The following is a 26,057-nucleotide window of genomic DNA, read 5'->3' as shown; positions in this document are numbered from 1 at the left end:
TCCTCCTCCCCTCTCCTCCTCTCCTCCTCCTCCTCCTCCTCCTCCCTCCTCTCCTCCTCCCTCCTCCTCCTCCTCCCTCCTCCTCCTCTCCTCCCTCCTCCTCCTCCTCCTCCTCCCTCCCTCCCTCCCCTCCTCCCTCCTCCCCTCCCCTCCTCCCTCTCCTCCCCTCCTCCTCCTCCCTCTCCTCCTCCCCTCCCTCCTCCTCCTCACAGTTTAAATTATAGTGTCAGTAAAGTTTTCTGGATTTGGCAGCCTGTGTTTATATACAAAGTTCACAGTGATAGATTCTCTCTTTTCTGAGACGTGTGTGTGTGTGTCTGTCTCTGTCTGTCTGTCTGTCTGTCTGTCTGTCTGTCTGTCTGTCTGTCTGTCTGTCTGTCTGTCTGTCTGTCTGTCTGTCTGTCTGTCTTATTATCAGTATCTTGATCAATTTAATTTTACTGTAGTGACATAGTGACTTATTTAATGTACATACCTCATGTACTCAATACTGTAGTGTACTCAATGTGTAATGTACTCAATTTATCTGACTCGGGGCTCCAATTGGTGTTTGTATTTTTAGGAGTACGAAGTAAATTATACGTATTATTTTAGTGGTGGTGTGGTTCGTCTCTCTCTCTCTCTCTCTCTCTCTCTCTCTCTCTCTCTCTCTTTTCTTCTTCTTCTTCCCTCTTCTTCCCTTCTCACTCTTCTTCTTCTCCTCCTCTCTCTCTTCTCAAGATCACTTTCCTCTTCATCTCTTCAGCTTCTTTTGGTACCTTTCCTTTCACTCTCTCCTCCTTATTCCTTCCTTTTCATCTTTTTTTTTTTTCGTTTTTCCTTCCTTTTCTTCCTCCTATCCATTCTCTTTTCCTCTTGCTTTTCCCTCTCCTTTATTATATCTGTTCTCTTTTTTCTTTCTCCACATCTCTCATTCCCCTATTCATTTCCTCCACCTCTCCCCTAGCCCCTCTTCCTCATTTGCCTCTCTCCTGTCTCTCTCTCTCTCCTACCCTTTCCCCCTCTATCTCTCAGGCAGTGATTGTTTATATACGGTGGTGTAGGGTAATGGTGGTAGTGGGTGATGGTGGTGGTGGGTGATGGGTGGTAGGGTGGTGGTGGTGGGTGATGGTAGTGGGTGATGGTGGTGATGGGTGATGGTGGTGGGTGATGGTGGTAGGGTGATGGTGGTAGGTGATGGTAGTGGGTGATGGTAGTGGGTGATTGTGGTAGGGGTGATGGTGGTGTAGTGGGTGATGGTGGTGGCGGGTGATTGTGGTGGGTGATGTTGGTGGGTGATGGTGGTAGTGGGTGATGGTGGTAGGGTGATGGTGGTAGGGTGATGGTGGTGGGTATGGTGGTGGTGGGTATTGGTGGTAGGGCGATGGTGGTAGTGGGTGATGGTGGTGGGTGATGGTGGTAGTGGGTGATGGTGGTGGTGGGTGATGGTGGTAGTGTGGGTGGGTGGTGGGTGAGGTGGTAGTGGGTGATGGTGGTGATGGGTGATGGTGGTGGGTGATGGTAGTGTTGATGGTGGTGTAGGGTGATGGTGGTAGTGGTGATGGTGATGGGTGATGGTGGTAGTGGGTGGTGGTGGTGGGTGATGGTGGGTGATGGTGGTGATGGTGGTGTGATGGTGGTAGGTGATGGATGATTGTGGTAGTGGGTAATGGTGGTGGGTGATGGTGGTGGTGGGTATTGGTGGTGTGGGCGATGGTGGTAGTGGGTGATGGTGGTGGGTGATGGTGGTGATGGTGGTGGAGGGTGATGGTGGTAGTGGGTGATGGTGGTGGGTGATGGTGGTAGTGGGTGATGGTGGTGGAGGGTGGTGGTAGGGTGATGGTGGTAGTGGGTGATGGTGGTGGGGGGTGGTGGTGGGTGATGGTGGTAGGGTGATGGTGGTGATGGGTGATGGTGATGGGTGATGGTGGTGATGGGTGATGGTGGTGATGGGTGATGGTGGTAGTGGGTGATGGTGTGGGTGATGGTGGTGAGGGTGATGGTGGTGGGTGATGGTAGTGGGTGATGGTGGTAGGGTGATGGTGGTGATGGGTGATGGTGATGGGTGATGGTGGTGATGGGTGAGGTGGTGGGTGATGGTGGTAATGGTGATGGTGGTGATGGGTGATGGTAGGGTGATGGTGGTGATGGGTGATGGTGGTGGGTGATGGTGGTGTAGGTGATGGTGGTAGTGGGTGATGGTGGGATGGGTGATGGTGGTGGGTGATGGTGGGGGTGATGGTAGTGAGTGATGGTAGGGTATGGTGGTAGTGGGTGATGGGTGGTAGGGTGATGGTGGTGGGTGAAGGTTACTGAGTGATGGTGGTGGGTGATGGTAGTGGGTGATGGTGGTTGAATGGGTGGTGGGTGGTGGTAGTAGGGTGCGGGTGGTAGGCGGTGGTGGTAGCGGTGTAGCAGTAGTGTAGGAAGCAGACCTTGAGATAGTGGGAGATACTGCAACACAAGCACCGCACTGTGCATCCCTCCTCCTGCTCCTCCTCCTCCATTCCTCATCTGGCTACTGCTTCCTCTCCTTCCTACCTCCCTCCTTCTATTGCCACTTTTTTTTTACTTCCTTCCCTCCCCTCTCGCTGTTCCTTCTTTCCTCACCTTCCTTCCTAACCTAACTCCTCATTCTGTAATTGATTCTTCCTTCTTCCTTCCTTCCTTCCTTCCTTCTTCCTTAACTTGCTACTGCCCTCATCCACCTCTGCCTCCTCTCTCATTCTCTCATTCTCCCTCCCTCCCTCCTCCCTCCTCCTCCCTCCTCCCTCCAGCTCCCTCCTCTTCCTCCTCCCTCCCTCCTCCCTCCTCCCTCCCTCCTCCTCTACCCTCCCTTCCCTCCTTATCCCAGATACTGCAACAGCTCTCCTGTCTTCCATCAACTGGGGAGGGGGGGGAAGGAGGGGTGGAAGGAGGGGGAATGATAACCTTCCTGTTCCTCAACTGGGAGTGGTAAATGGAATGGGGGAAGGGAAGAAGGAGGAGAGAACCGCTTATCTCTCATCTCATCAATTATAGGAAGAGGAGAAGAGGGGAGGAGAGGGGAAGTAGGAGTGAGAGGGAAGAGGGAGTGAGAGGGAAGTAGGGGAGAGGGGAAGTGGTAAGGAGAGGGAAGTAGGGGAGTGAAGGAAGTAGGGGAGGAAGGGAAGTAGGGAGGAGAGGGGAAGTGGGGAGGAGAGGGGAAGTAGGGAGGAGAGGGGAAGTAGGGAGGAGAGGGGAAGGTAGGGAAGGAGAGGGGAAGTAGGGGAGGAGAGGGAAGTAGGTAAGGGAGAGGGAAGTAGGGAGTGAGGGGGAAGGGAAGGGCAGGGAAATTAGAATGGGGAAGTGGGAAAAAGGAGACGAAAGAGGAAGGGAAGATGAAGACGGAGAGGAGGAGGAACAGGAGATACGGAGAGGGTGAGATGGAACAGTTCTCATTTTCGTCATCTCTCTCTCTCTCGTGTGATTTATCGGTCCACTTGACAGGTTCACTTCAGGGGCGTCACTTTGTGTAGATAGAAAAAAGTAAAATGCAGAACAGGCATAACTTGATGATGTAACTGGCAGACTGGTGAGTGGAGACCGTTGACTGGGAGAGACCGTTGACTGGTGAGTGACCGTTGACTGGGAGAGACCGTTGACTGGAGTGACCGCTGACTGGGAGAGACCGTTGACTGAGAGACCGTTGACTGGTGAGTGACCGTTGACTGGGAGAGACCGTTGACTGGTGAGTGACGTGACTGGGAGAGACCGTTGACTGGGAGAGACCGTTGACTGGTGAGTGAGGGGCCACCAGTGTGTTTATCCCCGCCTTCTCCATTAAGCCTGTGTCTGTTTGTCTCATTGTTCTCACCTAATAACTCCATCCTACTAATGTGATGTTGGACAATACCTTGGACAGTACCTTGGACAATACCTTGGACAATACCTTGGACAATACCTTGGACAGTACCTTGGACAATACCTTGGACAGTACCTTGGACAATACCCCTCTATCCTACTAAAAGTAAAGTGATTATGTTGGTGTCAACCTTAACTCCACCACCACATTAACTATCCTGCAAAAGAATTGACCATGAAAAGACGTTTAAGATAAGCTAAAGATTTGGCTCCCTAACCTAACCTAACCTAACCTAACCTAACTCAACTCTAACCTAACTCAACTCTAACCTAACTCAACTCTAACCTAACTCAACTTTAACCTAACTCAACTCTAACCTAACCTAACCTAACCTAACTCAACTCTAACCTAACTCAACTCTAACCTAACTCAACTCTAACCTAACTCAACTCTAACCTAACTCAACTTTAACCTAACTCAACTCTAACCTAACCTAACCTAACCTACCAGGTAACCTTAGCATAATTAATCCTCAGGTGATCCAGTGATTTCCTAGCCCACATCTCGCTATTTATGTTGATATGCACTAAGGCGTCGTATTAACAAGCTCGTTAACCTGGCCTGACGTGATTGGTCGTTAATGGTGTGTGTGTGTGTGTGTATGTGTGTGTGGGTGTGTGTGTGTGTGTGTGTGTGTGTGTGTGTGTGTGGACGGTTAACGACGATGGAGATAGAGTTAACGAGCAGCGGATGTTGTTAGTTAGGGTAGTTGTGTCAAATTTGCTTGTTGTTCATCTTCATTATCTGTATTCTTGTTTCTTCTCACTTTTCGTTCCTCGTGTTACTTTGTTTACTATTTCGTTCTTGTTCCCTCTCTATTCTGTTCCATTCCTCTTGTTCGCTCTCTACTCTGCTCTATTCCTTATCTTCCCTATCTGCTCTGCTTCTGTACCTCTTGTTCCCTTTCTGCTGTTCCATTCCATTTATTCCCATCTTTACTCTCCTCTATTCCTTATGTTCCCTATCTACTCTGTCCCTGACCTCTTGTTCCATTTCTACTGTTCCATCCCTCCTAATCCACCTCCACCCTGTTCTGTTCCTTTTAATTCTCTTGTGGAAAATTAATTTAATGGTTTGTTTTTGACCTTTTTGACAGCTTCGAGTTGGGTGGAAAATGTAATAAAATGTTTTTATTTGGATATTAATTACTTACGTAAGTGATTAAGTTCATATCGGGACAGGTAATTCAGTGGTTCAATTTACACCTTAAAACACCTGAGCCGCGAATTCTCCAATGTTTAGGAGTTATATTTTGTTCCTATAATTTAATAAGTGATATATCCAACACTAACTTTAACTCTATACGGCGAAGATGGTGAATAAGTTACCCTGAGACTCGACCTGACGTTAAATGCGTTAGTCCGTTAGTTATAAAGTATAAACTCTCTTAGTTGCGTTAATTTATTGTTCAGTTATAGGGGAAAATAAACGTATTCCATAATGTCGTTCATTTTCCCTGTAAATTAAAATACGAAAATTCAAGATACGCATCTCTGAGAACTCGTCTCTGGAATAGTGCCAGGAATGTTGCAGATAGTGCCATTAATTCCTGCGGGTGATTAACCTTTTAGTAATGGTGTCTCGGGGGTGTGCCATTACTGAAGACGCCTCGCTGCTCACATTCCTAAAGACGCGGAAGGTGATAATGGTTTACCTTAATTAATCTTAGGGTAAAGTTTTGGAGAATTTTACGACATTTAAACAGTTGGCGTCAGATTGATGGTTTAATACCCACCCCCCTCCCTGACAATCTGGAATCTGGATTGGGAATACTTTCAGGAATGGACTGGAATACACTGTCTTTTGTCGTTTCTTAAGTGAGTTGACTGAGTAAGTTAATGCGTCTAATTTAGGAGGATAATTGTAAAAGTCCAAATCTCTGGGAATCTTGACTTGTTCCTGGAATGGGAATTATCTCGGGAATGGGCTGGAATACTGGAATCTTAGGATCTTCTTTTAAAAGTTTTCTTGCTTGATGTCTCACTAGGGAACAATATGACTTGGGTTATTTTATGTCTCACCGGGAACAATATGACTTGGGTTATTTTATGTCTCACTAGAAATAATATGACTTGGGTTATTTTATGTCTCACCAGGAACAATATGACTTGGGTTATTTTATGTCTCACCGGGAACAATATGACTTGGGTTATTTTATGTCTCACCGGGAACAATATGACTTGGGTTATTTTATACCTCACCGGGAACAATGCAGACTTGCTATTTTATGTCTCACCAGGAACAATATGACTTGGGTTATTTTATGTCTCACCGGGAACAATATGACTTGGGTTATTTTATGTCTCACCGGGAACAATATGACTTGGGTTATTTTATGTCTCACCGGGAACAATATGACTTGGGTTATTTTATGTCTCACCGGGAACAATATGACTTGGGTTATTTTATGTCTCACCAGGAACAATATGACTTGGGTTATTTTATGTCTCACCGGGAACAATATGACTTGAGTAACTGAGACACTTATTGAAGTTAATGTCTTACTGTAACTAGAATAGGACGTGGATTGGCGTTAAGAATATGCCCTGGAATGGTGACTGGAATAGATCTTGGAATGGTGACTGGAATAGGCCTTAGAATGGTGACTGGCATAGGACTTGGAATTGTGACTAATAGGTCATGGAATGGTGACTGGAATAGGCCTTGGAATGGTGACTGGAATAGATCTTGGAATGATGACTGGAATGGCCCTTGAAATAGTACTCGGAATGGTGACTAATAGTTCATGGAATCGTGACTGGAATAGGTATTGGAATTGTGATTCGAATACTTCTTGGAATGATGACTAGAATAGGCCTCGGAATGGTGACTGGAATAGATCTTGGAATGGTGACTGGAATAGATCTTGGAATGGTGACTGGAATAGGCCTTGGAATGTTGACTTGAATAGGACTTGAAATGGTGCCAGGAATCTTCCATCTCTGGAACATTGTGAGGAAGCTAATGTTACAAGTGGACAAAGCCAGTGTCTGAATTAATCCCAGAAGGCGAAGGTGGAAGACGAGGCGGAGGAGGAGGAAGACCAGGAGGAAGAGAAGGGGGGAGAGCAGGAGGAGGAAAAGGAGATGAAGAAGACAGAGGAGGAGGAGAAGGAAGAACGAGAGGAGGAAAAGGAGGAGGGGAAGGAAAAGGAGGAGCAGGAAAAAGACCAGGGGAGGAACAGAAGTAAGAGAAAGAAGAGGGAAAAATTACCATATGGGGAGGAGGCAGAGGGTAGGAAGGGTGTGGATATGGGATGGGTACGGAGTGTGGATATGGGATGGGTACTGAGTGTGGATAAATTTCCGAACGACTATAAGAACAATAAAGAACTGAGAAAATCCTTTTGTCGGTCGAACAGTTTGAGAGCCTCATCGCCCGGTCAGTCACAGTACCGAGGCAGAATACCAGAGCCACAGTGTTCCTCGTAGATTATCTTGGTACACGCGAGGTGACTACTGGCACTCCAGCATTGCTCAGTTTCGTGAGGCAGCTTTTGTTATACTGAGGTTGAGAGGTGCGGCGGGTCACCCAAGTTCATGTAAATAGGAGAATCGCCTCCTGCTCTGGTCACCACCTTTGTTAGCATCCCTCCAGGACGCACTGAGACCAAACCAGAGGCGGTTATGATCTACTCGACTTAGGCCTCAGAGCCGGACGTCGACTACAAGAAGTTCACATGATGGTCTGGGTCCATAACGACGTATCAACCTTGGAGTGGTGAGCCAAGTTGGGGTGGCCATAAACGAAACTATCCATAGGTGGCCCAGAATTGGTGCTCCAACGACCAGTCATCTACGAGTCTGATGACTACTGGTACGGTTTTCTGTTGTATGAGATCGTCATAACCAACGGTAGTCACCTTCCCCAGGTGGAGAGGTGATGGAGTTTGTCCTGACTACTGGCGGGGCCAACAGTCCTACTCTTGGGCACGTGCTGAACCGGCCTAGATGACTCAATGGCCAACGACGTGGCCAGGCATTCATCTCTGGGGCATTGAATGGTCTGAGATTTTTCGCGAGCGAAAGATTCCCCTATGATAGAATCACAGCTGAAATACACAGACTCATCAACCAACAGCTACACAGAGAGTAGAGAGATTCGAGCAAAAACTCTTACAAGCACTTCTACCAGACAAAAACCTTATGAGTTTCCCACAAAGCTCCTAAATCTTAGAGTCCATCACCAATCCTCACGGCCAGGCAATAGACAAATACCCTCGTCCAGAACCTGCTACTAACACCGGCGGTATACAAGCCATGGCCTTACCGACGAATATGGGATGGTGTGAGTGTCTACAATGGTCACAGTTTCCCTGATACTTACCCCGAGAGAGAGAGAGAGAGAGAGAGAGAGAGAGAGAGAGAGAGAGAGAGAGAGAGAGAGAGAGCTGCTTAACTAGGCATTGATAGAAAGAAACTTAAAAAGGAAGTTTTGATTAAGATCGGGGTGGCTGTGTGGCCATTGTTTGATTAGAAAAGCGTAGAACAGACTAGAGATGGTACTAAGGTTTGTAATGTGGGTAGGTGGCAACGGGGTGAGTATCCGTGGACAGGGGTGGGTAGGCAATATGGATAGGAAGTGTGGGTAGGGGCCGAGGTGAGTCCCAGTAGGCAGGGGTGATCAGAACAGAGATAGGGCAGGGTAGGTCATCGACTGGTCAGGGGAGGGCCGTGGGAAGCTGCCAAGCCCATCAGTAAGGGTCTGTGTCCGTCCAGTAGATGATGGCTGGAGGGAGGTAACAGAAGAAGGGAGAAATTGAGATAAGGAAGAACAATACAAAAGAAAACAAGAGAGAAAGGGAGGGCGAAGGCGAGACGAAGAAGGAGAAGAATTGAGAGAGAAGCAGAAAGAACTTGATTATATACATAGAGAGAGAGACAATCTACATGTCTCTACCACAGCCTTGTAATTACCCTGACGAAGTGTGTTCTTCGTCAGGCTCAGTAAGGTGGCGTGTGTGGTAACGAGGAGCATAAATAATGTCTAGGTTTATTCTGTAATTAGAGGATGAGAAGTGTTACAATATTTACCTTGGTGTGTGTGTGTGTGTGTGTGTGTGTCTGTGTGTGTGTGTGTGTGTGTGTGTTGGGGGAGCAGTGTCAGATTTCTTAATGTTGTAGACACACACACACACACACACACACACACACACACAGACACACACACACACAGTAAGTAATAAATGTTTATAATCGACTCGAAATCACCTTGAACAACCCAGATGCTAAATATTTGATGAGTTCCTCCTCCTCCTCCTCCTTCCTCTCTTCCTCCCTCCCTCCCCCCTCCCTCCCTCCTCCCTCTTCCCTCCTCCTTCCCTCCCTCCCTCCTTCGTTCCCTCCTCCCTCTACTCCTCTTCATTCCTCGTTCCCATTTCTATTTTCTCTGCTCCTCCCTCCCCCCCTCCCCCACGACTCTATTACTAGTAGGGTGATGGGATAGAGAGGAGAGGACGGATGGGTGAAGAGAGTGAGGAGAAAGAGAGGAAGGATGGGTGAGGGGAGAGAGGGGGGGAGGGGAGGTGAGGGGAGGGGAATGACTTAAGGCATCTCAGAGAGTCTCCCATTAAACTCTTCAACACAATAGTCTTTCTAGACGATGATACGTGGAATGATCCTTACCCAGTTGTTGGCAGACCGGGCGGTGGGTGCCTGGCTGAGGTAGATAGATGGTCAGATAGATAAATATTATATAGAGAGACATATGGAAGGTAGGAGAGAGAGAGAGAGAGAGAGAGAGAGAGAGAGAGAGAGAGAGACCAATAATTACTCGATCAACCAGTGAAATTTTTGCTAAGTACAGTACGTGGCTGGTCATTGATTTTAAGGGGCAGGGGAGAGACTGTGTTTATCATGTACAGTGTGGAGGATATATGTGTGGAGGATATATGTACAGTGTGGAGGATATATGTACAGTGTGGAGGATATATGTGTGGAGGATATATGTGTGGAGGATATATGTACAGTGTGGAGGATATATGTACAGTGTGGAGGATATATGTGTGGAGGATATATGTGTGGAGGATATGTGGAGATATATGTGGGAGGATATAGTGAGGGAGGATATATGTACAGGTGGGAGGATATAAGAGGAGGATATATGTACAGTGTGGAGGATATATGTACAGGGAGGATATATGTGGAGGGAGGTGTGGGAGGATATATGTGGAGATATATGTACAGTGTGGAGGATATATGTACAGTGTGAGGATATATGTGGAGTGATATATGTGTGGAGGATATATGTGTGAAGGATATATGTGTGGAGGATATATGTGTGAAGGATATATGTGTGGAGGATATATGTGTGAAGGATATATGTGTGGAGGATATATGTGTGAAGGATATATGTGTGGAGGATATATGTACAGTGTGTATTACTCTTAACGTTGTACAGTTGGTTGAAGTGCTCGTAGATAGATGTAGTGAGGTGCTTGGTGAGAGATCCAGCGCCTCCAACACCATCTTTTCCCTTCTCCTGTAACCCCCTCTTCCCCTCCTTCACCTTCCCATCACCACCGACCTCCCTTCCCCTTCCCTCTAACCCCATTTCCACCCAATTCTTTACCTCCTTTCCCCTTCCCCCTTCCTCTAACCCCTCCCCCCTCTTCCCTCCTCTACCTCCTTCCCATCACCACCAACCTCCCTTCCCTTCCTCTAACCCCATTTCCACCAATTCTTACCTCCTTTCCCTTCCTCTAACCCCTCCCCCCCTCTTCCTCCTCCTACCTCTCCCATCACCACCGACCCTTCCCCCTCTAACTCCATTTCCACCACCCTTACCTCCTTTCCCTTCCCCTTCCTCTAACCTCCCTCTTCCTCCTCCCAGCCTCTTCCCATCACCAATGACCTCCCTTCCCCTTCCCCTCTAACCCTCCCCCTCCTTTCTACCTTCTTCCCATCACCACCGACCTCGCTTCCCCTTCCTCTAACCCTCCCCTTCCTCCTCTACCTCTTCCCATCACCATCGACCTCCCTTCCCCTTCCTCTAACCCCTCCCCTCTTCCTCCTCCCACTCTCCCATCACCACTGACCCTGCTCTCCTCTAACCCTCCTCTTCCTCCTTCTTCCATCACTATCGACTCCCTTCCCTTCTCCTATAACCCCCTCTTCCCCTCCTTCTACCTCTTCCCATCACCACCGACCTCCCTTCCCCTTCCCTCTAACCCCATTTCCACCACCCTTACCTCCTTTCCCTCTCTCCCCCTCTAACCCCTCCCCCCTCTTCCCCTGTTCTCTTCCCCAAAAAATAAAATGAGGTCGTCGCTCACTGTGTTATGACGACCCCAGGAAGGTGTATCATTATTGTTAGTTACATCACAGTGTGTGGTGTTGTCTTCCCTGCCTAGCCGTCCAGCAGTGACTGTTCTGTCCAGTTGTTGTCATGTATCGCCAACCCAACACTACTATGACCAGCTCTAGGTCACCCTTGTTAACCTCTGCGTAATTTATAAAGTTAAGGAGACAGTAAACGCCACCGTGGCTTGTTAAGAGGATAACAAGAGTGTTCTTGTTGCAGAGGACAAGAACCTCAGGTCGCTCGCCTCTGTAATAACGCCATCAACATGTCACATGTAAACAACTTTTTAAGACCTTTCGTGGAGAATAATGCCAACGTTTTTATCGTCATTTTTGTTAAGGTTTCAAGAAGGAAATGATGTAATGTGTCGTAGATGAAGTTGACGGCGAGTCTGGTCCAGTCATAACTTGTTCCACTTATCAGTCAGTGCTACACTTGGTGGTGTCGGTCGCACTCCACATGATTGATGGCAACAAGTGGTAATAAGATACGCAGGGTAGCTTATGTTGTCTACCAGTTGTGGTACATTTAAAACTCACAAGTGCCAGTCAGTGTTTCATTTAGACGTGTGTACCCATAGGTAGGTCTCCTGGACGTGTGCGGTACTGTACTCATGAAGTGGCAGGTCGTCGCTCTAGTCCGGTGCTGTTGTCAATGATAAAGTTTTTATTTGATGTATGAGAAGTTGGCGTGTATTGAGGCACGCATGACAACTCCCTCCCTGGTCGCCATGGAACATATCAACAAACTTAGTGTTTTATGTTGCTTTAAACTCTTTGTGCTGTAATACATCATGTTAATCCATACAGAATAGCCTTAAAGGTATTAATTGCACATTTCTTAACAAATCCACATTATTATCTACCTGAAAAGTTTCCAGTGTGTAACATTTTATCCATGAAAACCAAAATAATAAGTCATTATTGCCTCCCAACCCAGTTTACTCCAGTTACCCCGGTCAAACCTGCAGTGTCATACCCATTTTCTTTGTTACTCCGAGCTGTGACGTCACGGTAAACATCATCGCGTGGCAACATTTACTTCCTCTCGACATTTATTAATTGCCGATTGCAATTCGAGTGTGCTCAAGGTGAAAGTGTGTATCCGATATTGTGTTTTTGTTCTCTCAATGACTACAGTTTTCATGGAAAGAGATATAAACGAAATTACTACAATTAAAACAAGTTTATTGGTTTGTAATGTTTCAGGAACGAGATCAGGGGGTCGTTGCGTAGTTTAGGAGTGTCGTTTGAATTGATCTTTTCCTTAATTAACCTGATATAAAAATGTCGTTTAAAACTCCCCCTTTAAACTTAAAATTGTTTTTACGTGTTTAATACTGGTTAGTTAGTTAATTGTTGTGGGTGTTCCGAGTGTGTTGTGATTGGTCGATGATATATCGCGTGTGTGTTGTGATAGGACGATGGTATCTAGAATGAGTGTTGTGATTGGACGATGATATTCAACTCGTCTTGTGATTGGTGGATATTACCCGGTGTAAGAGTTGTGGTTGGATGGTGATATTGAGTGAAGCTTCATGATTGGGTGATAGCACAGGTCACGGGGATGATTGGGTGGTCGTGACTGGATGACACTATTTTGTATTCATTATCAATTGGGTGGATACTGTACATCTGGCACACGGAGATGGTGATTGGCTAGAATATCTGGCAAGGAGATGGTGATTGGCTAGAATATCTGGCAAGGAGATGGTGATTGGCTAGAATATCTGGCAAGAGGATGGTGATTGGACGGGGGGAGGGGGGCGCGTTAGCCTAGTGGAGTGTAATATCTGGTATTTACACATGAGCGCTCACGACTTTTCTACCTGACTCATTGATGTATGGTCGACACACACTGCCAGCTGTGGTATGGTCGACACACACTGCCAGCTGTGGTATGGTCGACACACACACTGCCAGCTGTGGTATGGTCGACACACACTGCCAGCTGTGGTATGGTCGACACACACTGCCAGCTGTGGTATGGTCGACACACACTGCCAGCTGTGGTATGGTCGACACACACTTGTATGGTCGACACACACTCGCCAGCTGTGGTGCGGGCCTGACACACACTGCCAGCTGTGGTATGGTCGACACACACTGCCAGCTGTGGTATGGTCGACACACACTGCCAGCTGTGGTATGGTCGACACACACTGCCAGCTGTGGTATGGTCGACACACACTGCCAGCTGTGGTATGGTCGACACACACTGCCAGCTGTGGTATGGTCGACACACACTGCCAGCTGTGGTATGGTCGACACACACTGCCAGCTGTGGTATGGTCGACACACACTGCCAGCTGTGGCTCGACACACACTGCCAGCTGTGGTATGGCTTCACACTGCCAGCTTGGTATGGTCGACACACACCGCCAGCTGTGGTATGGTCGACACACACTGCCAGCCGGGTATGGTCGACACACGTCAGCCGTGGTATGGTCGACACCGCCAGCTGTGGTTGGTCGATACACACTGCCAGCTGTGGTATGGTCGATACACACTGCCAGCTGTGGTATGGTCGACACACACTGCCAGCTGTGGTATGCACGACACACACCGCCAGCTGTGGTGCATGGCTTCCACACTGCCAGCCGTGGTATGGTCGACACACACTGCCAGCTGTGGCATGGTCGACACACACTGCCAGCTGTGGTATGGTCGACAACACTGCCAGCTGTGGTATGGCCGACACACACACCGCCGTCAGCTGTGTATGGCCGACACACACACTGCCAGCTGTGGTGCATGGTCGACACACACCGCCAGCCGTGGTATGGTCGATACACACTGCCAGCTGTGGTATGGTCACACACTGCCAGCCGTGGTATGGTCGACAATAATAATTGCCAGTTGTATGGTCGACACACACACACTCACAGGTATCGACGAGAGAGAGAGAGAGAGAGAGAGAGAGAGAGAGAGAGAGAGAGAGGTTGCTTAAAGGGAATGTTTGCGGGCTGGACAGTTGTGTGAAATTATAGGTAAAACAAAATACCAAACCAACGGGATCCTAGAAGTTGATCCCTTGGGTAAAAAAATAAAATAATCAACATCTTGAGTAATGGCGTCGGTGTAGCCCTGGCGTATGGGAGGATGGAGGGAAGTATATTAAATACCAAAGGAGATTAATAATACATTTTATTATAGTTTTGACGTTTATAATAGTCTCACTCGAACGAATATAACTACTACATGTACTAGTAATATTATTAATATAGTAATAATAATAGAGAGACAGGTGGGGAGGAAACAGCGTGGTAGGTGACAGTGTTTAGGGTGTCAGTGTTTGAGAGGATATGACATATAACAGACGTGACACTGGTGGTAATAACAAGATCCCCAGCACGTATGACACACACACACACACACACACACAGACACAGACACACACACACACACACACACACACACACACCATCAGTACAGGTGTATGTTTACTTGTATACGATTATTATATATTGCACCATTATCATATATGACGTTGGTTCATATATATGTGTTGTGTTAACCTAAGATACAGTTCATATACTACATCGTAACATAAGCGACACCTTAACCTATAGTATACGAAAAGCCTTTTAAAACCCAGGCTAGGAAGGTCTTGTTGGTTGTACTACGTATATAATTTTATTTTATGTAATATTGAATTTTGTGTAAAGTTTCAGTAGCAAATATCTGAAATATCTGTTGGTTACATTACTGAATAGTCGTGTGGTGCTGTACTGTGTGTAGTGTGGTGTGCCACAAAAACATAAGGGTGTGGTTAGAGGTTCAGGGATAACACGATATTGTGTGTGTGTGTGTGTGTGTGTGTGTGTGTGTGTGTGTGTGTGTGTGTGTGTGTGTGTGTGTGTATATGACTAACACCTGTAAGAACATTCTAGACGTAAGTGGGCTATATACTGAGGCCGTTATTCGTTATATACCGAGGTCATTTTTCGTTATATACCGAGGTCATTATACGTTATATACCGAGGCCATTATTCGTTATATACCGAGGTCATTATTCGTTATATACCGAGGCCATTATTCGTTATATACCGAGGTCATTATACGTTATATACCGAGGCCATTATTCGTTATATACCGAGGTCATTATTCGTTATATACCGAGGCCGTTATTCGTTATATACCGAGGTCATTATTCGTTATATACCGAGGCCGTTATTCGTTATATACCGAGGTCATTATTCGTTATATACCGAGGCCATTATTCGTTATATACCGAGGTCATTATACGTTATATACCGAGGCCGTTATTCGTTATATACCGAGGCCATTATTCGTTATATACTGCGGTCATTATACTATGCACCAATACCTGTGATACACGTAATTACCTGTAAAAGAGTCAAAACTTATAATACACATCATTACCTGTAAACACGTCATTACCTGTACTCTGGTTGTACTGACAGGTCGTATCCCGCTTTATCTACTGTTTCATGATAATGTATCTGATTACATACAATAACGTGGCTGTATTTACCCCCATTACTGTATATATCTTATTTCTGTATCGTAACTTAATTTCTATGGATACAGTTGCTGTATTTCGTCATATGATTACATTATCTCAGGACTATATTCGTAAATACAGAGGCTGTATTTTGTCAATTATATAATACAGTAATTGTATTTTTCCTAAACTGTATAATCATATTTTTCTTATCTTTCCTACAGTACTTATACAATTCACATGACCCTGAAAATTGTCATATATTCCAGTGATGAAAATTTCACTTGTAAAGAACTGAGATTATCTTAGTGTTTAGTGACTCCGGTAAACAGAACACTCGCCTCCTTCTCAATGTGTGTGTTATGGTGATAATGGTGTAACTAGTACTAACTACAGCTGACACAATAAACATGGATGCGAAATAATAAGAGGGTTAAGGAACAGCGGTGTAAAATCCGATATTCTAGAGGGGTTAATTAGGGATTTTCCTAGTTGATAATCAATTTCCTGGTTGGTAATCTATTTCCTGGTTGATAATCTATTTCCTGGTTGATAATCTATTTCCTGGTTGTTATTCTATTTCCTAGTTGGTAATATACCCCCTGGTTGGCGATCTACCCGATGGTTGGAGATCTACCCCCTGGTTGGCGATCTACCCGATGGTTGGAGATCTACCCCCTTGATGGCGATCTACCCGATGGTTGGAGATCTACCCCCTGGTTGGCGATCTACCTCCTGGTTGGCGATCTACCTCCTGGTTGGCGATCTACCTCCTGGTTGACGATCTACCTCCTGGTTGACGATCTACCTCCTGGTTGGTGATCTACTTCTTGGTTGATAATCTTCCTGGTTGGCGATCTACCTCCTGGTTGGCGATCTACCTCCTGGTTGACGATCTACCTCCTGGTTGACGATCTACCTCCTGGTTGGTGATCTACTTCTTGGTTGATAATCTTCCTGGTTGGCGATCTACCTCCTGGTTGACAATCTACCTCCTGATTTGGCGATCTACCTCCTGGTTAGTAATCTACCTCCTGGTTGGCGATCTACCTCTGGTTGGCGATCTACCTCCTGGTTGGCGATCTACCTCCTGGTTGGCGATCTACCTCCCTGGTTATTAATCTACCTCCTGGTTGGCGATCTACCTCCTGGTTGGCGATCTACCCCTGGTTGGCGATCTACCTCCTGGTTGGCGATCTACCTCCTGGTTAGCGATCTACCTTCCTGGTTGGCGATCTACCTCCTGGTTGGTAATCTACCTCCTGGTTGGCGATCTACCTCCTGGTTGTGTAATCTACCTCCTGTTTGGCGATCTACCTCTCCTGATTTATTAATCTACCTCCTGGTTGGCGATCTTACCTCCTGGTTATTAATCTACCTCCTGGTTGGTAATCTACCTCCTGGTTATTGTCCACCTCCTGGTTGGCGATCTACCTCCTGGTTGGTAATCACCTCCTGGTTGGCGATCTACCTCCTGGTTGGCGATCTACCTCCTGGTTATTAATCTACACACTCCTGGTTGGTAATCTACCTCCTGGTTGGTAATCTACCTCCTGGTTGGTAATCTACCTCCTGGTTGGTAATCTACCTCCTGGTTGGTGATCTACCTCCTGGTTGGCGATCTACCTCCTAGTTGGTAATCTACCTCCTGGTTGGTAATCTTTCTGGTTGATAATATTCTATCAGGTAAATGATGATAACGTACCAATAACCTACCCAGGTAAAATAATCCTTAATGTCCCCTCTTCCTCTTCCCCCTCTTTCTCTCCCTTCCTCTTCCTCCTCCTCCTCTCCCTACCTCCTCCTCCTACCTCCTCCCTTCCTACAGTAATATAAACACTTGAGCTCATAAGAAAGTTGAGACGACAGCCACAAGACTATGGTATACGAGGCTGGGAGGTATGATGGGTCATGGGTGTAGCGGGGGCGTGGCTCTGACCTGTGACCTGCTGACTCTTTGTGTTATTAAGTGGCCGCTGCCTCAACACTGCCCCAGCCGCCATGTTGGGCTCCCTCCGCCGGAAGAAAAGATCCAAAAAGGTAAACACAAAAGGATGAATTAGGAATAATAATTGGTGATAATGATGGTGATAATGATCATATTAATGGTAAATAGCGGCACTGAGGCTCTGGGCCGTAAAAAGCTGACTTTATGTTGTCTTAATGATTAATGGAGTTTAGTGATCGCATACTCGGGGTGTATCATTAACTTTGATTATATGTACATCATGCTGAAGTATGTCTGTGTGTGTGTGTGTGTGTGTCTCACTATTGTAGATAAGGTGTAGTAATGTTAAGGTGCCGCCCACACGTCCACCCACCCGTGCTCCTATCAGGTAGCGGGGCGCGGGCGGGCGGGCGCGGGCGTCGGTGGTTGGGGATTTAGCATTATTCTTCTCTATAGGAGGCGGTGAACGAGGCGTCCCCCGCCCGCTCCTTTACCGACCCCGCGCGCCAGATCTTTCACGAGCTCCGCACGGGCACCCCAGGGGGCGGCCTGAGGGGGGCGTCCTGCTCCCTCCAGGGGTCTCCACGCTCCCCCCGCCGACGCTCCCCTGGGGGCACGGCTCCCCCCTCCCTGCAGCCCAGCCCCGTCACCAGCCGCCGTGAAGTTGGTCTCCAAGACCCCGGGGAGGCTGCCTCCCTCAGCGCCAGGAGCGGTAGCCCTGGCCAGCGGCGACGCCGGCCCTCTGAGGAGTGCCCAGGGGCGTCGCCAGGGGGTTCTCCGGCCCTACAGAGGAGGTCAGGGGCGGGGACGGGGACGGGAAGAGCAGGTGGTGCTCCCCAAGACAGTGACGGGGTCGGCCAGCCAGACACGCGCCAGCTGCCGGTAAGCCGCCATGGGTGACGGTGGTGCAGTTGGCGCCACGCACGCCCACACATCTGCACGCACGCCCACGCCCATCCACGCTTAATTAAACGTTGCTGGTACACACAATCAACTGTGTTCTCCCACCGAATGAATAATTGGATGTAAAAATCCAAATGTGAATATGACGTGGGCGGGCGTGCGGGTGGGCGGCGTGGCACAGTGGGTGAGGGAGTGTTATACCTGGGTGTCCGCTTGTTGTTGCTTGCTTGTGTACACAACAGTCTGTGGTAGTGTCCTGCTTACTGTGTGTTGCTGCATGTAGAGAAAATGACTTAAAGCGAGGGTGAACTGAGGTAGTCTGTGCATGAGCATGTTACACTAACACTAATTCCTGTGATTGTGTCATACCTTTGTTTTGTGTGTTTGTGTTTTGTTGTCTTCAGGATGCGACGGCTCAACACACACACACACACACACACACACCAGTACAAGGTAAGTGTGTTTTATTCTCTGTATTGTTGTTTCATCAATAACCTTATCCATCTACTTGTCTCAGGTAACATAAAGGAATATTAATGACAGGTAAATTATTTTGCATGTGCTGTACAACGTTTTATGATCTAGTTATTTAACATTATTTTTAAGTCATGTTGGTGTACTGTTATTTTGTATTTTCTGTACTAGTGCTTGTATTTTTATACCTGTAATTACATTTTTATCTCTTTCTGTTTTTGTACGTGTATTTGCATCTGTAGCTGTACCCGTAAATCTTTCTGTAGGTACATTAATAATAAGGTAATAACACTGACAGCCTGGAGATGAGGGGCCGTGAGTGACAGCCTCTGAGTGACGGCAGTGACAGCAACAGTTGAGTGAGTATACATGACACCTTAAAGAACATGGTGAGGAAAGTACATGAGACTGATGAAGAAAGATGATAGGATGGGAAGTGAGAGACAGAAATAAGAGATGACAGACGAAGAAAGAGACACAAGAGAAGTAAGAGACAGGAGAAAGAGAAGACAGACGAAGAAAAAGACAGGAGGGGAAGTGAAAGACAGGAAAGATAAAGAAGACAGATAAATAAAAAGAAGACTGGAAGAGGGACAAGAGAAAAAGATAAAACACTAAACAAAAGAAGAGAAGAGGGGGAGAACAAGGAAGACGTAATAACTCCTAAGAGGTGTGAAGAGGAGTAGGAGGAAAAGGAAGGAGTAATGCCATAGTAGACTCAAGAGGAGGAAGAAGTGTAAAACAAGGAAGAGGAGAACAAGGTAGACATAATAACTCTTTAGATGCGGGAGGAAGAAGAAGGGTATGTAATAACTCCTTTGAAGACCAAGAGGATTAAGAAGAGGGTGTAATAACTCCTTAGAAACGGGGGAGAAGAGGAAGAGGAGAGTGTAAACCTCCTTAGAAGCGGGAGGAAGGAGGAGAAGTGTGATCAAGAAGAGGAAAGCAGAAATGACTGTCTTGTGAGGCTGGTGTGTGTGTGTGTGTGTGTGTGTGTGTGTGTGTGTGTGTGTGTGTGTGTGTGTGTGTGTGTGTGTGTGTGTGTGTCTGTGTGTGTGTGTGTAAAATGATTATGATAAAATAGGTGAACATGAGCAGGAGTTGACAATATTGTTAACTTAACTTTTTTAACATACCACATTAAGTAAAACCCAGAGAGTCGTATATATGACCTCTCGTTGTGCTGATGGCGTGTTGGGTAGGACCCGAGCAGTGAGAGACAGGAGAGAGAGAGAGAGAGAGAGACAGAGAGGGATGAGAAGCAGAGAGTGATAGAGAGACAGAGTGAGAGAGAGACAGAGAGTGAGAGAGAGACAGAGAGTGATAGAGAGACAGAGAGGATAGAGAGACAGAGAGGATGAGAGAGACAGAGAGTGATAGAGAGACAGAGGTGATAGAGAGACAGAGAGTGATAGAGAGACAGAGAGTGATAGGAGAGACAAGGAGTGATAGAGAGACAGAGAGTGAAAGAGAGACAGAGAGTGATAGAGAGACAGAGTGATAGAGAGACAGAGAGTGGATAGAGAGACAGAGAGGAGAGAGACAGGAGGATAAGAGAGAGAGGATAGAGAGACAGAGAGTGATAGGAGAGACAGAGAGTGATAGAGAGACAGAGGATAGAGAGAGACAGAGGATAGAGAGACAAGAGGATAGAGAGACAGAGAGGAGTAGAGAGACAGAGAGTGATAGAGAGACAGAGGATAGAGGACAGAGAGGAGAGAGACAGAGGAGAGAGAGACAGAGAGTGATAGGAGAGACAGAGAGGAGAGAGACAGAGAGGATAGAGAGACAGAGAGGATAGAGAGACAGAGAGGATAGAGACAGAGGATAGAGAGACAGAGAGGAGAGAGAGAGAGAGAAAAAAAAAACAGAGAGGATAGAGAGACAGGAGGAGAGAGACAAAAGAGACAGAGAGTGATAGAGAGACAGAGAGGATAGAGAGACAGAGAGTAGAGAACAGAGAGTGATAGAGAGACAGAGAGGATAGAGAGACAGAGAGTGATAGAGAGACAGAGAGGAAGAGAAAGAGGGATAGAGAGACAGAGGGATAGAGAGAAAGAGAGGATAGAGAGAAAGAGAGGAGAGACAAGAGGATAGAGAGACAGAGAGTAGAGAGAGACAGAGAGTAGAGAGACAGAGAGGATAAGAGAAGGAGACAGGGAGGAAGAGAGAGAAGGAGAGACAGAGAGGCTAGAGAAACAGAGGAGAGAGAGACAGAGATGATGAGAGACAGAGAGGAGAGAGACACAAGAGGACAGAGAGACAGAGGAGAGAGAGACAGAGAGTGATAAGAGAACAGAGAGTGATAGAGAAACAGAGAGATAGAGAACAGAAAGAGAAGAGACAGAGAAGAGAGACAGAGAAAGAAAGAGACAGAGAGGATAGAGAGACAGAGAGGATAGAGAGAGAGAGTGATAGAGAGACAGAGAGGTGAGAGAGAGAAAGAGAAAGAGATAGAGAGAAGAAGAGAGAAGAGAGACAGAGAGTGATAGAGAGACAGAGAGAGATAGAGAACAGAGAGATAGAGAGACAGAGAGGATAGAGAGACAGAGAAGATAGAGAGACAGAGAGGATAGAGAGACAGAGAGTGATAGAGAGACAGAGAGTGATAGGAGAGACAGAGTGATAGAGAGACAGAGAGTGATAGAGAGACAGGATGATAGAGAGACAGGAGGATAGAGAGACAGAGGATAGAGAGACAGAAAAAAACAAAAAAAAAAAAGAGAGACAGAGAGAAGAGAGACAGAGAGGAAGAGAGAAAGGGATAGAAACAGAGGAAGAGAGACAGAGAGAGAGGATAGAGAGACAGAGAGGAGAGACAGAAAGAGAGACAGAGGAGGAGAGAGACAGAGAGTGAAGAGAGACAGAGAAAAAGGATAGAGAGACAGAGAGGATAAAAGGAAGAGAGACAGAGAGGAAGAGAGACAGAGAGAGTAGACAGAGAGTGATAGAGAGACAGAGAGTGATAGAGAGAGAGACAGGAGGATAGAGAGACAGAGAGTGATAGAGAGACAGAGTGATAGAGAGACAGAGGATAGGAGAGACAGAAGATAGAGAGAAAGAGAGGATAGAGAGACAGAGATGATAGGAGAGACAGAGAGTGATAGAGAGACAGAGAGAGAGAGACAGAGAGACAGAGAGGACAGAGAGACAGAGAGTGATAGAGAGACAGAGAGGAGAGAGACAGAGAGAGGATAGAGAGACAGAGAGGAGAGAGAGACAGAGAGGGAAGAGAGACAGAGGGATAGAGAGACAGAGAGTGATAGAGAAAAAGAGAGACAGAGAAAAAAGATAGAGAGACAGAGAGTGAGAGAGAGACAGAGAGGAGAGAGACAGAGAGGATAGAGAGACAGAGAGGATAGAGAGACAGGAGGAAGGAGAGACAGGAGGATAGAGAGACAGAGAGGATAGGAGACAGAGAGGAGAGAACAGAGAGGAAGGAGAGACAGAGAGGAGAGAGACAGAGAGGATAGAGAGAAGAGAGTGATAGAGAGACAGAGAGGATAGAGAGACAGAGAGTGAGAGAGACAGAGAGGAAGAGAGACAGAGGATAGAGACAGAGAAAGAGATAGAGAGACAGAGAGAGAGAGGAAAGAAGAGAGAGACAGAGAGGGATAGAGAGACAGAGAGTGATAGAGAGAGACAGAGAGATAGAGAGACAGAGAGTGGAGAGAGAGACAGAGAGTGATAGAGAGACAGAGGAGGAAGAGAGACAGAGGATAGAGAGACAGAGAGGATAGAGAGACAGAGAGTGAGAGAGAGACAGAGAGGAAGAGAGACAGAGGATAGAGAGACAGAGAGGATAGAGAGACAGAGAGGATAGAGAGACAGAGAGTAGAGAGAGACAGAGAGGAAGAGAGACAGAGGAAGAGAGACAGAGAGGAGAGAGACAGAGAGGGATAGAGAGACAGAGAGGATAGAGAGACAGAGAGTGAAGGAGACAGAGAGAGACAGAGGAGAGAGAGCAGAGAGAGAGAGACAGAGAGGGAGAGAGAGGAGGATAGAGAGACAGAGAGTGATAGAAGAGAGAGAGAGAGAAGAAGAGAAAGAAGAGACAAGAAGAGAAAAAAGAGACAGAGAGGAAGAGAGACAGGAGGATAGAGAGACAGAGAGGATAGAGAGACAGGAGAGTGATAGAGAGACAGAGAGGGATAGAGAGACAGAGAGGATAGAGAGACAGAGAGGAGAGAGACAGAGAGAAGGAGAGAGAGAAGAGATAGAGACAGAGAGATAGAGAACAGAGGATAGAGAGACAGAGAGTGATAGAGAGACAGGAGTGGATAGAGAGACAGAGGATAGAGAGACAGAGAGGATAGAGAGACAGAGAGGATAGAGAGACAGAGAGTGATAGAGAGACAGAGAGTAGAGAGACAGAGATGATAGAGAGACAGAGATATAGAGAGACAGAGAAGATAGAGAGACAGAGAGGATAGAGAGACAGAGAGTGATAGAGAGACAGAGAGTGATAGAGAGACAGAGATGGATAGAGACAGAGAGTGATAGAGAGAAGAGATAGAGAGACAGAAGGATAGAGAGACAGAGGATAGAGAGACAGAGAGGATAGAGAGACAGGGAGTGATAGAGAGAGAGGATAGAGAGAAAGAGAGAAGACAATAAAAGAAGAGAGACAGAGAGGACAGAGAGACGAGGAGAGACAGAGAGGATAGAGAGACAGAGAGTGATAGGAGAGACAAGAGAGGATAGAGAGACAGAGAGTGATAGAGAGAGACAGAGAGTGATAGAGAGACAGAGAGGATAGAGAGACAGAGAGGATAGAGACAGAGGAGGAGACAGAGAGGAGAGACAGAGAGGAGAGAGACAGAGGAAGAGAGACAGAGAGTGATAGAGAGAAAGAGAGACAGAGGATAGAGAGAGAGAGGATAGAGAGAAGAGAGAGGAGAACAGAGAGGATAGAGAGACAGAGAGGATAGAGAGACAGAGAGGAGAGAGGATAGAGAGACAGAGAGTGATAGAGAGAGACAGAGAGTGATAGAGAGACAGAGAGGAGAGAGAGACAGAGAGGGAGAGAGACAGAGGATAGAGAGACAGAGAGGATAGAGAGACAGAGAGGATAGAGAGACAGAGAGGGAGAGAGACAGAGAGGATAGGAGAGACAGAGAGAGACAGAGAGTGATAGAGAGACAGAGAGGAGGAGAGAGACAGAGAGGATAGAGAGACAGAGAGTGATAGAGAGACAGAGAGTGAGAGAGAGACAGAGAGAGGGAGAGAGACAGAGGATAGAGAGACAGAGAGGATAGAGAGACAGAGAGTGAGAGAGACAGAGAGTGAGAGAGACAGAGAGGAAGAGAGACAGAGGTAGAGAGACAGAGGATAGAGAGACAGAGAGTGAGAGAGAGACAGAGATAGAGAGACAGAGAGGATAGAGACAGAGAGAGACAGAGAGTGAGAGAGAAGAGAGGAGAGAGACAGAGAGGGAGAGAGACAGAGTGATAGAGAGACAGAGAGTAGGACAGAGAGAGACAGAGAGGAGAGAGAGACAGAGAGGGAAGAGAGAGGAGAGAGACAGAGAGATAGAGAGACAGAGAGGATAGAGAGACAGAGAGTGATAGAGAGACAGAGAGTGATAGAGAGAGACAGGAAGAGACAGAGGGAGAGAGAGACAGAGAGGAGAGAGAGACAGAGAGGGAAGAGAGACAGAGTGATAGAGAGACAGAGAGAGGATAGAGAGACAGAGAGGATAGGAGACAGAGAGGAGAGAGAGACAGAGAGTGATAGAGAGACAGAGACAGAGAGGAGAGAGAGACACAGAGAGTGATAGAGAGACAGAGAGGATAGAGAGACAGAGAGGAGAGAGAGACAGAGAGGAAGAGAGACAGAGTGACAGAGAGACAGAGAGTGGGGAGAGAGACAGAGAGGACAGAGAGACAGAGAGGATAGAGAGACAGAGAGGATAGAGAGACAGAGAGAGACAGAGAGTGAGAGAGAGACAGAGAGTGAGAGAGAGACAGAGAGGGGAGAGAGAGACAGAGGATAGAGAGACAGAGAGGAGGAGAGACAGGGAGAGTGAAGGGAGAGACAGAGAGTGACAGAGAGACAGAGAGGATAGAGAGACAGGGAGAGGACAGAGAGACAGAGAGACAGAGAGTGGATAGAGAGACAGAGAGTGAGAGAGACAGAGAGGAGCAGAGAGAGACAGGAGAGGGACAGAGAGACAGAGGAGAGAGAGACAGAGAGGGAAGAGAGACAGAGAGACAGAGAGACAGAGGACAGAGAGACAGAGAGTGAGAGGGAGACAGAGAGAGAGAGACAGAGAGGGAAGAGAGACAGAGTGATAGAGAGACAGAGAGGATAGGAGAGACAGAGAGGATAGAGAGACAGAGAGGGAAGAGACAGAGGATAGACAGAGAGGCAGAGAGACAGAGAGTGAGAGAGAGACAGAGAGGGAAGAGAGACAGAGTGATAGAGAGACAGAGAGGATAGAGAGACAGAGAGGGAGAGAGAGACAGAGAGGGAAGAGAGACAGAGTGATAGAGAGACAGAGAGGATAGAGAGACAGAGAGTGGGAGAGAGACAGAGAGTGATAGAGACAGAGAGAGACAGAGAGGATAGAGAGACAGAGAGTGATAGAGAGACAGAGAGTGAAGAGAGACAGAGAGGAGTAGAGAGACAGAGAGGAGAGAGAGACAGAGAGGGAGAGAGACAGAGGAAGAGAGACAGAGAGGAGGAGAGAGACAGAGAGTGATAGAGAGACAGAGAGGAGGAGAGACAGAGAAGCAGAGAGGAGAGAGACAGAGAGGGGAGAGAGACAGAGAGTGACAGAGAGACGTAGTGAGAGGCACTTTACCAGGTGTGTTTAAGTGATGACGTGATAAGTAATCCTGGTCCAGTTTTTAGGTTTACGTATTGTTCTATGGAGTCCACTGGATGACCTTGACCGCTCGTGACCTCGATTCTGAACGTCTGACCTCGATCTGTGACCTCGACCCATGACCCTTCGTGACCTTTACCTGTAACCCCTTATCCTTCACTCAGACCCTCTGACTCTGGACCCCATGACCTTGACCTTTGGTTACCTCGTGACCTTGACCAGTGATTCCTTGTGACCTCGAACTGTGACTCTGCCCCTGAGACAGGCGAACC

General features: G+C 47.1%; 1 protein-coding gene across 1 annotated transcript in view; it reads right to left on the bottom strand.

Moving 5' to 3' along the window:
- The window catches only part of LOC121867254 (tensin-like), a 60,577-nt gene extending 42,943 nt beyond the window's left edge, over positions 1–17,634 (bottom strand). Inside the window, exons 1-3 of the mRNA XM_042367157.1 lie at positions 17,571–17,634; positions 15,494–15,512; positions 7,725–7,913 (exon numbers count right to left, since the gene is read on the bottom strand). Coding sequence (XP_042223091.1) covers positions 7,725–7,913; positions 15,494–15,512; positions 17,571–17,634 — 272 coding nt within the window. The remainder of the gene's footprint in view (positions 1–7,724; positions 7,914–15,493; positions 15,513–17,570) is intronic.
- Between the last annotated feature and the right edge of the window lie 8,423 nt (positions 17,635–26,057).

This window comes from Homarus americanus, unplaced genomic scaffold (assembly GCF_018991925.1).
Source record: "Homarus americanus isolate GMGI-L3 unplaced genomic scaffold, GMGI_Hamer_2.0 scaffold51859, whole genome shotgun sequence".
In the NCBI taxonomy this organism is placed as follows: domain Eukaryota; kingdom Metazoa; phylum Arthropoda; class Malacostraca; order Decapoda; family Nephropidae; genus Homarus; species Homarus americanus.
This window is presented reverse-complemented; position numbering and strand designations above follow the sequence as displayed.